Here is a 16,813-nt window from a genome sequence, read left to right as displayed (position 1 = left end):
CTATTCCAGCCTCTTTCTGTGATCTTGGGTAAGATAGTGAGCATCATAGGACTTTTATATTTTCTCACTTTCTTCATAAAAAATCTGTCTTCACTTCTACCAGTCATCAGCTTCTTTGCTTTAGCCTTTTGACCTGCAGAGTGGTACTAACCGCAGTGACCCTCGCTGTGTTAAGTTTCACACCTGGACAAACAGTTGAGGTGCCTATTTGACATATCAAAGCAGACCTGGCTACCAGGTTCTCCTAGTATCCCTCAGTCCCTACCTGTTACAGGGAACCATTGGTACACCGGCCTAGAGGCTGGGCTGCCTTTTGCCCAGAGGTTCTTCCCTGTATAATCCATCCATTTTGGCTACCTGCCCTGCCCTTTTTGTACCTTTGACCTCCTGGCTTCTGCACTTGGTTCCCCTCCCTCTCCTATCCCTTCCCCTCCCCTCTCTCCTCACTTGGCTCAGGGTCTTGAACACTCTGGACTTTTTCAGATGTGTCTGTCTGTCTATGCTCTCCCTCATGTCTGTAATAAACCATCTCCTCTACTATACCAAGGAGCAGTGATGTCCTTTCCTTTTTATTCATTTATTTCTCCCCCCCCCCCCCGCCGGTTTTTCAAGACAGGGTTTCTCTGTGTAGCCTCGGCTGTCCTGGACTCACTTTGTAGATCAGGCTGGCCTCGAACTCACAGTGATCCACTTGTCTCTGCCTCCCAAGCGCTAGGATTAAAGGTGCGTGCCACTGTCCACAATGAAAGATTGTGAAACGGAGTATACCCACTTATACCAAGCACTTAGAGCAGGGCTTGGCATATGAAACATGTTTTAGAAATGTTACTAAGTGTGTGGAACATATTTTTTACATGTAAATAAAAGAAAGATACAATGAAAAGAATTCTAATAGAATTCAGTGAATTGAGTCTGAAAGAATCTTTATCACCTAAATATATGAGGTCAGACTGGGCCAGTTTGAATAAAACTGCTTGCCCTTGGCAATTTAGAAAATGTTGCTGACCTCGCTTTTCCCTTCTGCATAGGGTAGGAGCGTCACTCAGGATGGGTTTGAGGCTAAGACGTAGGATATGAAGCTTGTGATCCTATTCACCTGACAGATTGAACACTCTCCATCTACCCACGGTAGATTCTAATACTATGGCACTTACTGTGTGCTATGTTTGCCAGAGAATTGCCACAGAAAGAGTGATTTCTTATCTAAACGTGACTCTCCATCTATTCTTAAGTAAAAATCTAGTAAAGCCTAAGTATTGAAAAATTTAGAAGATAAAACAATAGCAAAACCGAGGTATTATGCTCAGTGAGCGTGTGCAAGGATTATAATGACAAAAGACGAGGCATGGCGCCACCTATTGGCTTCCTTCCGGTGTTGGGCGGCAATGTTTTTATACCAGATTCTTATAGTGGGGGCAAGAATGAGGAAGGTTAATACAAGTATTGTTAAGTATATCTTAAATTTTTACAATAGTGAAATTTCATATTTAAGAAGGCTCTGTTTTTAACATCTATTACTAAGGTATGTTTGCCACAATGGGCCAATTACTATTAATTAATTGAACTCATTTTTTTTCTGTTTTTGCTAGAGTATTAGGTATTAGTCAGTGTTCTTCAGAAAAATAGAAGCGTGTGTTTGTGTGTGTGTGTGTGTGTGTGTGTGTGTGTGTGTGCGCGTGTGCACGTGTGTACCTATGCTTATAAATGAGTATTCATTTATAAATGTGTTCATTCATAAGTGAATTCATGTGTAAGTGTATATTCACTTGTTCTCTTCTGGGCAATTATGGGTGGTTTAGTTCCATTGATTGAGATTTTTAATCACTTTATTTCTAAGCAAGAAGCATTGTGCTAGATTTTGAATTTGGGGCAAAGGCAGATATGAATTAAATGTCATAGGAATACATTAAAATGGAACTAGGCGAGTGTTGAACAGAATCCTCAGGAAATAGGAGTCAGGGCAGGAGCTATGCATAGTTACGCAGTCCTGGTCTAGATGTTGACTAAATGATCATTGTTTCAGGCCAGAACCTGCCCTTTGGTTCTCCCAGGTAGTCCTTAGAAGTCCTTCTTTCTGGAAGGGACAAGATGGTTTTCAAATTATGGTTATTTTTCCTCCAGGGTGTGGCACTGCCCTCGTGAATAACTGACTTACCTTGGGGTGGCTCGTCCTGTGGCACGTCATTCTAGGCATTAAAAATTCGCCAAGAATGTCGTGAGTGCCGGATCGGTGTGATAACGTGTGACGAGGAGGAGGAGGAGGAGGACTGCCGTGGACTCATGGTAGCTGCAGATTCTTTGACACCCTTCCCAATGAGAAGTGGGGTTTAATTCCCATGCCTTGTGCGCCATGACTGCTGTGGTTATAGTATGTAGCAGAAGTGTCGCTATATGATTTCAGGCCAGGCTTTGATAGAGTGGACACTATCTACTCTAGATTCTTAATCCCATGCTGTTGTGTTGGTTGGTGGCCATCCTGCTGGAGGTGCTATTGGGAGAAGTCTTGAGACTACACAAAACAGAGTTACAACTAACATCAGGTTTTTAGCCACTTAATTAGGCACTTCTCTACCCATTGGCTGGACACCTGTGTGAGGCCAGTGTGGATCCTCCAGACCCCATCAGCCACCAGGCAAACATCTGAGTGATATCATGTGGAGCAGAAACCAAGTCTTGACAGCATGTCTGAATTATGTGGACATGGGAAAATGAGCTTTCAGTGCTTTTTAAAAAATATTTTAAAAATCAAAATATAATTACTCTGTTTACCGCCATCACTTTCCCCAACGCATCTCATGTTTCTCCTCCTCACTCACCCTCAAATTCAGGGCCTCTATTTTTTTCAAATTATTGTTATATGTACGTATATGTGTATGTGTGGATATATAAATATTCCTAATTATATAATATAAATAAAACCTGTTCAGTTCATATAACATTAGTTATATGTATATGAATCCAGGGCTGACCATCTGGTATTGGATAACTATTTTGTGGCTCTTCCCTGGGGAGGGCTATTTCTCCTACTTTCAGCATTTTTTAGTTGCCTGTAGCTCTTTGAGGATGACCACAATGGACATGCTAACATGAAAGGGAGGATTCTTGGGGGTGGAAATCAGGTGTGGGGAGAACAGGGGTGGGGAGGAGAGGGCTGGGAGAGAGAATGGAAATCAGTGGCCGGGGGGGGGGGCATCTCTGGCAAAGGGGAGGCTCCTGAGAATCTGTGGGGGTGACCTTAGCTGAGACTCCTAGCAACTGGGGATATGGAGCCTGAAGTGGCCACCCCCTGTAGCCAGGCAGGGCTTCCAGTGGAGTTAAGGGGGACACCAACTGACCCACAAAACCTTCGATCCAAAATTTGTCCAGCCTACAAGAAATGAAGGGATAAAGATGGAGCAGAGATTGAGGGAATGGCCAACCAATAACTGGCCAAACTTGAGACCCACCCTATGGGAGAGAGCCAACCACTGATACTCCACTGTGCTTCCAGACAAGAGCCTAGCATAACTGTCTTCTGAGAGGTTTCACCCAACAGCTAATGGAAACAGATGTAGAGACCCACAGCCAAACAATAGGCAGAGCTTGGGGAGTCTGTGGAAGAGTGGGAGGAAGGATTGATGGCTCCATACAGGTCAAGGACACCATGAGAAGACCTACAGAGGAAAGTGACCTAGGCTCATGGAGACTGAACCAGCAACCAAAGAGCATGCATGGGCTGGACCTAAGTGTCCTATGTATATATAACAGGTGTGCAGCTTGGTCTTTATGTAGGTTCCCTAACAATTGGTGCCTGGTGGGGAGCTAGGAGTGGGGGTGGGAGGCTGTCTCTGACTCTCTTGCTTTTCTCTGGATCCCTTTCCCCTAGCTGGGCTGCCTTGTCTGGCCTCAGTGGGAAAGAATGAGCTTAGTCCTCCTGAGGCTTGATGTGTTAGGCTTGGTTGGTACCCTTCTCCCTGGGGGGGGGGGGGGTGGGAAAGTGGGAGGGTGATGTGAGGGTGGGACTGGAGGAGAGAAGGGAAGAGTCTGCAATTAGGTTGTAAAGTGATTAAATAGGAAAATTAATGAAGAAGGAGGAGGAGGAGGAGAAGGAGGAAGAAGAAGAAGAGAAAGAAGAAGAAGAAGAAGAAAATGAAGAAGAAGAAGAAGAAGAAGAAGAAGAAGAAGAAGAAGAAGAAGAAGAAGAAAGTGGTCTCCTGTGGCCTCAACCTTAGGGTTTTTAGTTTGTTTGTTTGTTTGTTTCAGTTGGACATTGTACTCAAGGCCTTATACATTGTAGATAAGCAGTTTACCACTGCTTACACATAACATATAAAACTATTGTTTTATTCCTGTAAGTTTGTGATATTCAAAAGTAGATATCTTGGGGACACATACACATACACACACACACACACACACACACACACACACACACACACACACACACACACACACACACACACCACGAACATAGTAGTTCCCATTTGTAATCCCCAGTGGTCACTCAAGAGATGGAGGCAACAGAATTGCTAAAGCATTGGCTGTACAGTGAGTTTCTGACCAACTTTGGCTACAAAGAGAGACCACACAACATGCAGGCAAACAAACACATGCGTTAATAAACCAATAAGTCAAACATAAAGTGGTGCTTTCCGCTTTACAGTAAAACGACATGTTTATAATGACTTTGAGCTTCTGTTTGCAGAAGGAGAGACAGCACTGGAAAGGACGTTAATCTTGTGTGTCATCAAACCTAAAGTTCCAATTAATTGAATAATTGATCTTGCATTTACTAGATCTAGATCTGGAGCCGGGTTATTTTAAACCTCTCTTGCCTTCTCACCTGAAACCTTGCGTCTCATTGATGCGGGGAGGAGGGATGTGAAATCTTGTACAGTTCTTTGCCTTTCTCTCAGGAATCTAAACGCTATTTTAAGAAGCGAGGCTGGAAGGACCAGAGCTTAGAAAATCCAGATTTTAGAGAGGATTGTGAGGTTATCCCAGGGAGGACACCGAAACTCTGGTCTCTGGGTAAAGAAATCTGTAATCTGCAGGAGCAGTGTCCAGCTTTTCTGGAGGTTCTGGCCGGAGAGGGCGGGAAGGGGCGGGGAGTGCTGGCCAGGATCCTGCGGACTCCAGTCCCAGCCTTAGGCGGGAAGGATCGGAGGGTCGGGAGACCTCGGGGTGGCATCCAGCGTCTGCCGGACCTGAGGGTCTGGAGCGGTAAGCCGTGCCTGGAGCCCCGCGACCCGCTGCGTCCATGGGCCACGCCAGAGCCTCTGGCTGTGTCTCTGAGGATTCGCGGGTCCCGGGCGCCCCGCGGGTACAGGCGCGGCGGGGCTAGAGTGGCTCGGGCCGCAGGCCTGGGCGAGCGGGGAGCTGAGGCCCCGAGGACTCGGGGGCATGCAGCAGCCCTCGCCCCGCGTGGAAGCGGCGCGGGGAACCACCGCACGGTGCTGCCCAGGCCTCCAGGCTCGGAGCCGGGCCTGTGGGACAAGAGCCAGGACCTGGGGCTGATTGTGATTGGGTAAGTTCACCGTGGAGGTGCAGTGAGTTCTAGATCATGGCTGAGAAGTGTGTGAACTACCCCCTCCCCCGCCCCCCACCCTCCCACCGGGCACGCAGAGGCGAAATCCATCTGGTCTGTGCGTTTCTGCATTCATTCATGAAACTGTGGCGTGCTGACATCAGTGGGCCTTCCTAAGTGACGTTGCTTCATTGCTCAGAGGAGCTTTTGCTGCGTACCAGAAGGCTTCTCCAATAGTCCTGAGTACTAGGGTTGCTACTTAGATTTCGAAAGACTCCCCATCGCCTTGGGTGTGTTAGTTACACAGTCTAAAAACAGATCCTTGCTGGGTTTAATTCAGCGGTAGAGTGTTTGCCTGGTGTGCAGAAGGGGGCCCTTGCTCCCCACAAGCAGCCCTGCAGAAAGAAAACACCGAAAACTTGCCTGTCCTCCATTTTAATCTAGAGACTGTACCCATTTCAAATACTCTTTTTGAATAGAGGAATGATGTTTTGAAGGCTGTGCGGACTGTTTAACATTTGAACTTCCAAGGGCTGTTTGACCCAAGGTTTGCAAGTTGTCAAAAATCTACCTTAAAAATAAATAAATAAAAACAGAATGAGTGAAGTCTGCAGGAGGCACTCCTATCTTCAATGTGCCAGCAAGTTAGGGCACTAGGGTTAGTTCCATTCAGCCCGCCCCTAGGGAACCTATATCTTGGTTTCAAATGTGCACACAAGAAAACTGTTACTATTTCTAAAATTTAGGCATAAGGAAAGAACTAACAAAATTATCAAATGTCTACATACTAGGTATCATAATTTTAGCAGACATCCCACCGCATGTAAGTTTTAAAATACTTGCAGCATAGGATCTGTCCTGTAAGTTCGTATACTTTTTCAGGTTGAGTAAAATATATAGAGGATTCGACCGTTCACAAAGGATTAAGATATTCAAAGTTATGCATGGAATAATAGATTGGTGTTTGTCTAGAGAACTGAGAAATTTAAGGATCGAAACATAATAACATAATGTAAGAAACAAAAGACTCTCTAGAGACTGTGTTTTGAACTCACCTTGTTAGTGCCTTATGCTTTGTGGAAAGTGCGTTAGCAGCCTGGATCCTAAGGTGAGCTCACTCCTCTATGGAATCAATGCTGTGTTGTCAGCTTACAGATGTGGGTGTTGAACCCCAGGGAAGACAAGTAATTTATGTGTCAGTGGTGAGATCACTATGAAGAAGGTGTCAGAGAGAAAGATGTTAAAGCCTTCATTCATAGCATTACGCATCCGAATGGCATGTTAGCTCACAGATAATTATAGTCCTTCTTGTTCAAAATGCATCTGTTTGGTGCAATATTTAGTTGATCCTTGAAAAGCTGGTTTATAAGAATTGTTATTGAACACAGATCTAGCCAATGGACAGGACATTCTCCACAGTTGAGGTGGGGTCTGACTTTCACATGAGCTCTGGTGCCCCATATTTGACCATGTCCCCTGGATGGGGAGGCCTGGTGGCACTCAAAGGAAGGATAGCAGGCTACCAAGAAGAGACTTGATACCCTATGAACATATACAGGGGGAGGAGGTCCCCCTCAGTCACAGTCATAGGGGAGGGGAGTAAGGGGAAAATGGGAGGGAGGAATGGGAGGATACAAGGGATGGGATAACAATTGAGATGTAATATGAATAAATTAATAAATCATATTTTTAAAAAAAGAATAGTTATGATTACCTAAAAGTTGAATCACAATGTGAGGAATTTTAAAGATGGCTTAGAAATAGCTGAACATTGCTAATAGAAAGTAGCTTATTAGTATGAGAGCTGGGCAGAGGATGTGGCTCAGTGGCAGAGCATTTGCCTCATATAAAGAGTCCTGGAGTTCAGGGCCAAGCAAAAGCAGAAAAAAAGAAAGAAAAATGTAAAAGCTTGCTCTATACAATGTTTTTTCCCTTTCTCCTCTTTAACATCTTTGCCTCAGAATTATTTAACTGTACTTTTAGGAGATACAGGTAGTAAAAATGGAAAATAACGCAATTCTGTTAGTCATTGTTTCACACACACACACACACACACACACACACACACACACACACACACATCAGCGGAAGGCAGATGTTCTTGGCTACTGTCCCCAGACAGTGTTAATTTCTAAAAGAATCCCTTTTATTACAGCAGACCATAAGTAGGTATATAAAAGTTGGGTTTTTTCCATTTATATTAAAAATACAAATGTTAAAAGCAAAGCCAGCTTTTATTTTCAAAGGACACTGGGTGGTGTTTTATTTGAAATATTGAATGTTAAAGTCTTCTTCTCCCATCTTAAGTTAATGTATTTAATTTGTAGGGAAATGTTATGATTTCTAATAACAAACAGAAATACTTTCCTGCTAAACACTCAGAAGATATTTTATCAGAGGGAAGTAAATGTTTTAGCAGGTTCATTGATGGGGCATTTTAATGATTAACATGAACTGTGCCACAATGGTTTAATAGCTTACTTAGATTTTAGATATCTTAATTTTCCATTAAATTTTAACATTCAGAATGCACAGTAGTAAAATGATGTGTTTGAATAATTTCTAAGTCACTCAGAATAGTTTGATGTGCTGCAGAATTGATCATGGAACTGGTGATCACTGGCTGCCATGCTTGCTGGGTTTTATACAAAGTGGCCTGGTTAAAGGAAAGCATGAGCCCAGCTTAAGCTCCAATTGCCTTAGGCCTTGGAAAAGAACCATGTCCAAAGTATGGTCAACTATTCTGGGTAACTTTGTGGTTTTGACCTTGTCACCACAACTGTTATTCTATTTTCATGTTACATAAATATTCCTGTAGGTTACTGGCAACCTTGGTTCTAAGAAAAAGTAAAGTGAGGAGATCCTAAGTCTCCCTGTCAAGGAAAGAGGGATGACCCTAAACTGCAGGGGCTTATAAACTATTAAAGACGTGTGTGATCACATTAGAGCCTTGTCTGACTTCCCCCATTTTCCATTCTTTTCAGAAGGGGCCTTTCGGAAGGACTCAGGAAGGGCAATTCTGCAAAGAGCAAAGAGCCTCTGCCTACAAACTTTACAAGAAACGTACAGAAAGCCATTGATAAATATGCCAGGTGAGAAGTAAGCATTTTTAAGTGCTGCCGGTGACCCAAGCAAAGATGTGCATAATAGATATGGGGCGGGCGGGCAGGAATCCGGAATGCTGCTTTGTTTTTTGATGGAGTAAATATGATGCATTTCAAAATGGTTGTTAAGCTAGTTTGCTGTGAGCTTCGAAAACACAGTTCAGGAGGCAGGTTCAGAGAATTCAAGCTGGGTCAGAACGCCAACTCTTCTCAGCTCATACGATGTCCGTCGCCTGTGTTCCTTCCTGCAGTGCGTCGCCTTCATCCTTCTCATCCAGTGGGAGCCGCACGCCCACGGAGGCCCACAGTTCATGGTCTTGCTCTTCCACGCAGAGTTCCGCCACTGGATTGTCTACGGAGAGGAGCTCAGTTTCCTCTTGGAGAGATGATGTATGTCTTTTGATAGTTTCAACAACCTCGTGGTTATGGTTTATGGGAAATGGCCTCCTGGTAATTTATTTATTTGTGTGTTTGTGTGGGAGGGCGGGAGTGCACTTATCTGTGATGCCATTCAGAGGTCAGAGGCCACCTTTGAGTCAATCCCTCCCTCCTCCCTCCCTCCCTCCCTCTTCTCTCTCTCTCTCTCTCTCTCTCTCTCTCTCTCTCTCTCTCTCTCTCTCTCTCTCTCTCTCTCTCCTTCCCCCCCCTCTCCTCTCACTAAATATGGAGTTAATGCAGGGATCAGCCGGTCTCTGAACCCCAGGTCTCAAATTCAGCTGTCATGTAAACGCTAGGAACCCAAACCGGGTCCTCCCTTTATACAATGGTCTACCTCCCCAGCCCTAAGAATTGCTTTCATATGTTTTTTCCACCCTCCAAGCCTGCCTGAACTTAATACTGTACACAACTTGTAAATAGTATCCTACGGCTAGAAACTCCATATAAAACCTCAACAGTTAAGCACTGAAGTAAGAGAGAGTTCTCTGGAAAAGCAAAAATCGGTGAGGCATCTCCCTAATTAGAGGACCTTGGCGCCCCAATCTGTACCCTGAACCCCCAGTACTCTAAGCCAGATATTTCACTTTTGCCTTCTTCCCTGAGACAAACCATCAACTTTCACCCCACTTAGGGTATTTAGTGACTGTGGAATTCTCAGATGGGCGAGGTGTTTAGCTACAGTTCTGGTTTCGCTAAGATTTGCAGAATTCTTAGTCTCCTTTGTCCTTCCCCCATCCCCAGGCCCTGGGATGATGGCTATGTGAATGTGTATCTGTATCTATGAAGAGGCTTAAAGGAGTCTCCTACTCGCGAATGAATGTGAGACTTAATATAGGATGTCATTGGCCAGGAAAGTAACAATTAGTACACTAGTACACTGGTCTATCTGGCTACAGAGCACACGATTTTACCTTGGCTTACTCCTTATTCAGTGCACTGCAATTTGTAAATACTGATTATGAGGCCTGTGTTCTATAACTTTTAGAGAGGCGTCTATGTATCAGGTGATGCATGCATAGACTAATGGGGTGTCTGGACATATATGTATTGGGGTATTTGAAACTTCTGCTTCAGGAATTTGACAAAGTCAACGCACAGAAAGTCCAGCAGCTGTTCTGGGAGGTTGAGGAAATGCTGTTTGAAGGGAAAGCGAGTCCCCAGACCCAGAATCTCCTGGCTGAATGCAGTGAGTGGACAAGAAGGTTCCTCCATCTTAGGTACGGAAAACGCCATAACCATCTTCTGGGAGTGGGGTTCTTCTCTACACAAAATTGATTTCCATTTATTCAGCCAACAAAGTTGACGGCATTTACCCAGTCAGAGTATTTACCCAGAGCTCAGTCCTTTCTTGACAAGCCACAGCCTCTATAATAGGTCCCGAGGAAAACTTGACGCACGGCAGTGTACTGTGCTTTTTTAACTTGCCAGAGGCAAATCTGGGTCATTCTCTGAAGGGCATCATATACATGGCAGATGCAAGAATTGGAGGAGCGGTCCTTTGTGTGCACATGCTCTCTGTGTGAGTGGCAGGCATCTGTCATTGCTGGGAGTATGGACATGGGGGTAAGAGAGAGTGGGGTGGGGGTGTTGAGGGAATGAGGCCTGAAAGGTGAGGGTGGGGGTGGTAATGGCAGAGGTCCAGCAAATGGTGATTGTTTGCATAAAAAAAAACTTGCTAGATGACCCTAGTCTATATCTCTCTACTTTTCTTCACATCAAAAGAGACATTTATTCTTTTTTGTATTCAAGATACACAATGTAGATTTGGCGGGAAGGAAGCATTACTTTCTTCGCTCAGCCTTGCTACTAAGAGAAAAATCCATCTCAGTGTTCTTGAGTTCTGAGTTGAGGAGAATGAATTAGAATACTAACAATAATATACATGGATTTTCTGATTAGCTTGGCAAGGACATTATATATATATATATATATATATATATATATATATATATATATATATATATATATATATATATATCTTATCTAGCTATGCTAATGCACACCTGTAATCCTAGTATTTGAGAGGCTGAGGCAGGAGGGGGGTTGTTAGTTGAAAGTCAGCCTAGAACACATAGTGAGGCCATACTTCAAAAACAAGCAACAGCAACAAAACAACAACATCAAACAAACAAATAACCAACAACAGAAACAGCAAAGGCATATCGCTTAGGCAGCTTTATACAGGTCTTCCTAAGACCATTAAAGAACATAGTAGGTGCAGTGGATAAGAGATTGTGGGTGTGCACTGCTCTGGGTATGGAGCTCAGGCTCAGGCTCAGGCTCAGGCTCAGGCTTGCTTCTCTCGCCATCATCTTACATTTTAATATGAAAACCAAGAAGGGAAGGTGGAAAAACAAAAAGGCCCTAAACCAACTGTGTGCGTTTATATGTTTTTATTCACTGGGCCTTTGCAAATTATCATCTATACAGAGTTTCTCTGAGCTTCTTTGTCCTAGGCCAGTGGTTCTCAACCTTCCTAATGCCGAGACCCATTAATACAGTTCCTCCTGTTGTGGTGAGCCCCCCCCCAACCATAAAATTATTTTGTTGTTGCATCATAGCTGTACTTTAACTACTGTAATGAATCATAATGTAACTATCTGATATGCACTCCAACAAAGGGGTCGCGACCCACAGATTGAGAAAGGCTACCCTAAACACTCAGGCTGGACATAAATTCTCTCTAAGACTTTCATCACGCCTGCAAGGTAACTATGATTCTGATCTGTACCTGCCCAATAAATGAAATAAATGGTGAAGGGGCTCGGCAACTCTCCTCACACTTCTAGTCCAGATAGAACGGAGCCATTCTTCCCCCTCTGACACCACGATGCCTCTCTCCACCCCGTGTAAACTACACCACATCCTGTGTGTCCTTCAGAATCAGTATTTTGCATCCGATATTTAAAAATCATGAAACACTGTTTTTCCTCATCTGATAAAGGAAATCCTCAGCTTCCTGGCCTTTCCTCCCTTGCAGGGTGTTAGGAAGACAGCTCCTCCCACCAGCTGATGAAGGTTTCCAACACTTCCAGGGGAGCGTGCCTAGTGCTGAAAGCCACAAACCTTCACCTCATGTCCCTGACCACGGCAGCAGCATCAGAGAGTAAGTCTGTCTATGTAGCTTGCACGAAACACATTAATAGCCAGCATGGGGAGGCACACATCTTAATCTGAGCATTTGAGAGGTTTAAGTACAAGAATCAGGTAAATCCTCAGCTACTTCCAAGCTTGAGGCAAACCTGGGCTACATGTGATGCTACCTCAAAAGAACTTAACCCGGAAATATTTGTTAACATTTTTGTAGTTCTCCTTCTCATGTTTAAGTCTTCAGTGAGCCTTGGTGTCAACTAATCTAAGTGACAATCTGGATTTCAGTGTGTGTGTGTGTGAGGGGGGGACAGGCACATTGTTTTTCATGAAAGTCTCATCCTAGATTGATGCTTTGTGTTGTAGATTTGTGGCGTGCATACACGCCAAACATACATGCGATAAACACATAAGCATGGGAGAATTAATGTCAGCACATGTCTCAGAGAGTCTGCAAGGTAACCTCCTGCAGAATCAAACACCTGCTGTGCTGGCTTCTAAGCCCTGAGGCATGAGCTGAAGAAATAAAATTATATCCAGTTGTCTTTCAGTCACTAAGATATTTTGATGAGTCCCTTTAATGCCAGTTATGCATAGGGGAGGCTGTGCCATCACACGCTTTCGTACGTGCAAGGAGGATGTAGTTACGTATATTGCTTTATGATCTTAAGAAGCCTTTAGTTTTTTACAAATAATTTATTTTTGTTTTATGTGCATTGGTGTTTTGCCTGCATGTGTGTCTGTGTGAGCGTATTGGATTCCTGGGAACTGGAGTTGCTAGGCAGTGTCATGTGGTGCTGGAAATTGAACACAGGTCCTTTGGAAGAGCAGCCAGTGATCTTAACTGCTGAGCTATCTCTTCTCCCCCCAGTCTTTAAATTCTTTAATGATATCTGGGGTTAAGCCTTTCAGAAGCTGCGTGGGGTGTCGGGTACCTGTGATTCTAGTGCTGGGCAGGTGGAGTTAGGCAACCCATGGAGCTCACTTGCCAGGCAGCCCACCCTCCTTGGCAAACTTCGGAATAATGAGAGAACCTGTCTCAAAATACAAGCTGGATACCTCTTGAACCAAAGCCCCAAAGTCGTCCACTGGCCTCCACATTCATACACACATTTAGAAAATATGAGCTCTATCAACTGTAACATTTAGTGATGTTTCTGAGATTGTGTGCCTCGTAGATGACTTAGGAGTCTATTGCTGCCGTGAAAGCATCACATTTTTGTTCTACAGACTCCCATGTAGGCTGTTTTCCCTCCTAGGTTGTGCATCTCTGGCTCTCAGATAGTCCCAGAGGTACTCTCAGACTCTGACCCAACGGACCCTGATGGCCTAGCGTTGACTGGTCCCACATCACATTCATCCCTGAAAGAAGAGGTGTACCATGTGGATGGAAACATTGAGGAGTATTTTGCTTTCGACAGAAAACAAGAGTAAATTGAATTTTATTTGGCATATTATCAAGTCATCATTTGCTTTTAATACTTTGTGTCTTTATTGCTTATGAAAGGTTCCTATTGTATTGAGAGAAATGTGCCATATAAGTTTCAGATCCTGGCAGGAAGTGTAAATGCTACATCAGGGCATGTCTTTCTTCCTGAGAATGTGGTAGGTAGAAAGCAAGGCTTTCATCTAGCATGCTTGTGACAGTGGACAAGGACTTTGGTGCCTCATACCTTGGGGCTCCAGGTTGCCTACACTTAGCTTTCTGGGGATAAAAAGGAAGTTCCAATCCTGGTGCTAAATGCCTGTTTTGTTTTAAACAACAATGTCATATCATTAAAAAAAAAAGTTGCCTCGTGATTGGAAAGCAATACATTAAAAAATAACCAGGTACTGAATCAAGTCCTAGAAAATATAAGCCACATGGAGCCTCTCTTCTTATCACTATGGCATTAAAATAGAAATTGATAGTAAATCGAGAAAATTCATCAAGAGAGAAATTAGACAAATACTCCTGAACAGTCCATTTGAAGTCAAGTGGAGATGGGAACACTGCACAGTAAAGTTGATGGCTGCCAGCAACAGTGGCTGAAAGAGTAGGCACAGCAGCACTAAATGCTTATGTTCCAAAATAAAGGACGTGGGCTGCTGAGAGGGCTCAGTGGGTAAGAAGTGTTTGCTGTGCAAGTCTAATGGCCTGAGATTGATCCCTGGCCCCTGTGGTGGAAAGACAGAGCCTACTCCTGATAAGCTGTCTGCCTTCTCCCATGCACACGCTGTGGCACACATGTCCACACATCACACATCATAGAAACAGACAGTGAGAATACACAGAAATGAAGAGACACTTTCAGTAAGCTAATTTTACACATGAAAAACAGAAAAACCTAGGCCCCAAGGTAGTTAAAGCAATAACAGAGCTCAGAGCAGAAATAAAGAAATAGAGACTGAGAGAAAAAGGATAAAAGAGATCAGTGAAATTAAGAGTCTTTTTGTTCGTTTCTTTGTTTTGCTTTTCCTACTTCTGTTGACATATAGTTGACAAATTACACTTGTATATTTTAAAAATAACTACGAGATGTTTAACAAGAGAATGTTATATTTATTATTATATATGTATCTGTACATGTTTATAAGATAGATAATGGGCAGAGATAGATAGATAGATAGATAGATAGATAGATAGATAGATAGATAGATATAGGAGATTTTTTAAAAGCCACATAGATAATTATTTCAACATAAACCCTGGATATTCTAGTAATTAGAATGAGTTTCATCCTCAGTGGAGATGAGCATCTTGAACAAAACCCAGCACTCCGTGGCAGGAAGTGGCATCGGCATGGGCTTCCTCCCGTTTCCCCTCACGACTGTGTCAGAGATGCTGTGGCGGCAGAAGTGTTTGATCACGTTTGGACCAATGTGGTAGAAATACTGGAAGGCCTCATTAGAAAAACCTGGGAATCTTCACTCGCAGGTACTTGTTTACAGGGGTTGGCCTCCTGGGAAGAGTAGAAAAGACCACACCACCACAGTTCCCAGTTGCCACCCAAAGCATGGCAGAGATAAGAAGTAGCCTTTGTGCCTTATACACAGGCGATTTTTCATGACATAAAAGGGTCGTCATGGTTCTGGGGAAGCTTCATTGCCCTACAATATAATCTGTTCTTCCACCACTAATAAGATCATCACAGTAGCCAGTTGTCCACGAGAGTCTCTGCCTTCTGCTTCAGGGTTATTTAATCACCGTCTATAGCATATACTCATGGTAACGCAGGACATGTATTTTTTGTTGTTGTTGTTGTTGTTTTTTCTGTTGACGCAGATGGAAAAAAACATAAAGAAAAACTGAAAGTAGCCAAAAATCGATCTCCACACGTGCTCATGCCTCGTGTCAGCACGGATGTTTCTAGCATTCCCCCATCCCGGAGCTCGGAAACTCTCCACGCGTCCCTGGCCTCCCACTTTAATCCACCCCAGGTCTGTGCACTGACACCCTGTCACTCTGTCCCTTTGTTTCTATGCCTTTTGCATTGGTTGTGGAGAGTGTCATTGTGTTCCCTTCTCCCCCTCAGGTACCTCACACTCCCCTGTGCTTGAGGACACTAGATAACTCTCATTACTATGTTTGGAGGTGTCTCAAACAGAAAAAAAATTTTACTTATGATAGCAAATGTTGCCTCAAAAGGGTAGTAAATAGCTTACAAAAAAGCACTTAGGTGTCTGTTAAGAAGATTAAAATGTAATATAGTCATTGCATGACATCTAAGAAAATCATAACATTTTTTAGTTTACACCCGAGCGTTGCTTCGATATACAAAACTATTTTCTACAGTTCAGGAGAGAAAAAAAAAACACTTTTCCTAAATGTCTGGCCACATTGGACATTATAAATGATCCCCACCTCTTACACTAAAGTGAGTGTTCAGGGTTCACGGGACATTCATTGATCATTTTGCATATGCCCTATTAGATGCTTTGAGGAAGATGCAAGGGTGAGTGAAACTAGTCACTAACCTAGTAAAACGAAACTGTAACACAGGGTCACGTGCCATCCATTATGTGAGGGCTTGGGAAGGAGGCATGGAGGGAGGGACAAAGCTGGGGGGGGGCAGGGGGGGAGGGAAAGGGAAGTATCTTGCTTAGAGACTGAGGGTTGAGCATTTTGGAGGTGAAAGCCTGAGAAGGAATGCGAAGAAATGAATACCATTGTGAGGTTTTGGGTTAGGCCGTTTCAAACCAGGTATAGTTGTGTGTCAGTAAGAGTGGATGTATCCGAGACCGCTATTTGGATAGAGATCTTACATGGCAGACTACCGGAAGTCACAGGGCACAGGAACAAAATCAGGGGGTCTGGAGTTAAGAGATGCCTGGAATATTGTTTCAGATGTGTTAACTCTTCTATGTGTTGGTCTCCGTATGTGTTGAGGCTAAGGATATATGGTCTAAGAGTTGGTCTCAGGTCCATACTCTAGAAGAGAGAGCTCATCGCACAGAATCTAGATATAAGCCCTCAGTGCAGTCTTCCATAATTAAGGCCTTATTTAAAGATGGAGTAGCAATCAAGGTTAGAGAGGATTGGTTTGTTCGTGGGAGATCTTCATGGTACCAGGGAGTCTAACCCTATGGTTAACTCAGTCCATCATGTGTTGGGGAGCAGAGTAAAAGGATCATTTGTGATTTTTGTTCTTGAACTACATGCCATTACACACACATACACACACACACACACACA

General features: G+C 43.7%; 1 protein-coding gene across 2 annotated transcripts in view; it reads left to right on the top strand.

Moving 5' to 3' along the window:
- FAM149A (family with sequence similarity 149 member A) overlaps nt 1–16,813 on the top strand; it is a 46,760-nt gene that overhangs the window by 19,913 nt on the left and 10,034 nt on the right. Inside the window, exons 1-8 of one of the 2 annotated variants that reach the window (XM_084759339.1) lie at nt 5,095–5,506; nt 8,491–8,598; nt 8,862–9,000; nt 10,123–10,265; nt 12,029–12,154; nt 13,398–13,568; nt 14,865–15,055; nt 15,404–15,558. In XM_084759339.1, coding sequence (XP_084615465.1) covers nt 10,180–10,265; nt 12,029–12,154; nt 13,398–13,568; nt 14,865–15,055; nt 15,404–15,558 — 729 coding nt within the window. In that variant the 5' untranslated portion in view covers nt 5,095–5,506; nt 8,491–8,598; nt 8,862–9,000; nt 10,123–10,179. Of the gene's footprint in view, nt 1–5,094; nt 5,507–8,490; nt 8,599–8,861; nt 9,001–10,122; nt 10,266–12,028; nt 12,155–13,397; nt 13,569–14,864; nt 15,056–15,403; nt 15,559–16,813 lie in introns of those variants that run through there. The other variant, XM_084759338.1, reaches the window with a different exon arrangement.

The sequence above is a fragment of the Acomys minous genome (assembly GCF_964271855.1).
Source record: "Acomys minous genome assembly, chromosome: 15".
NCBI lineage: Eukaryota > Metazoa > Chordata > Mammalia > Rodentia > Muridae > Acomys > Acomys minous.
The sequence above is the reverse complement of the archived record's forward strand: the minus strand, read 5'-3'. Positions and strand labels throughout refer to the sequence as shown.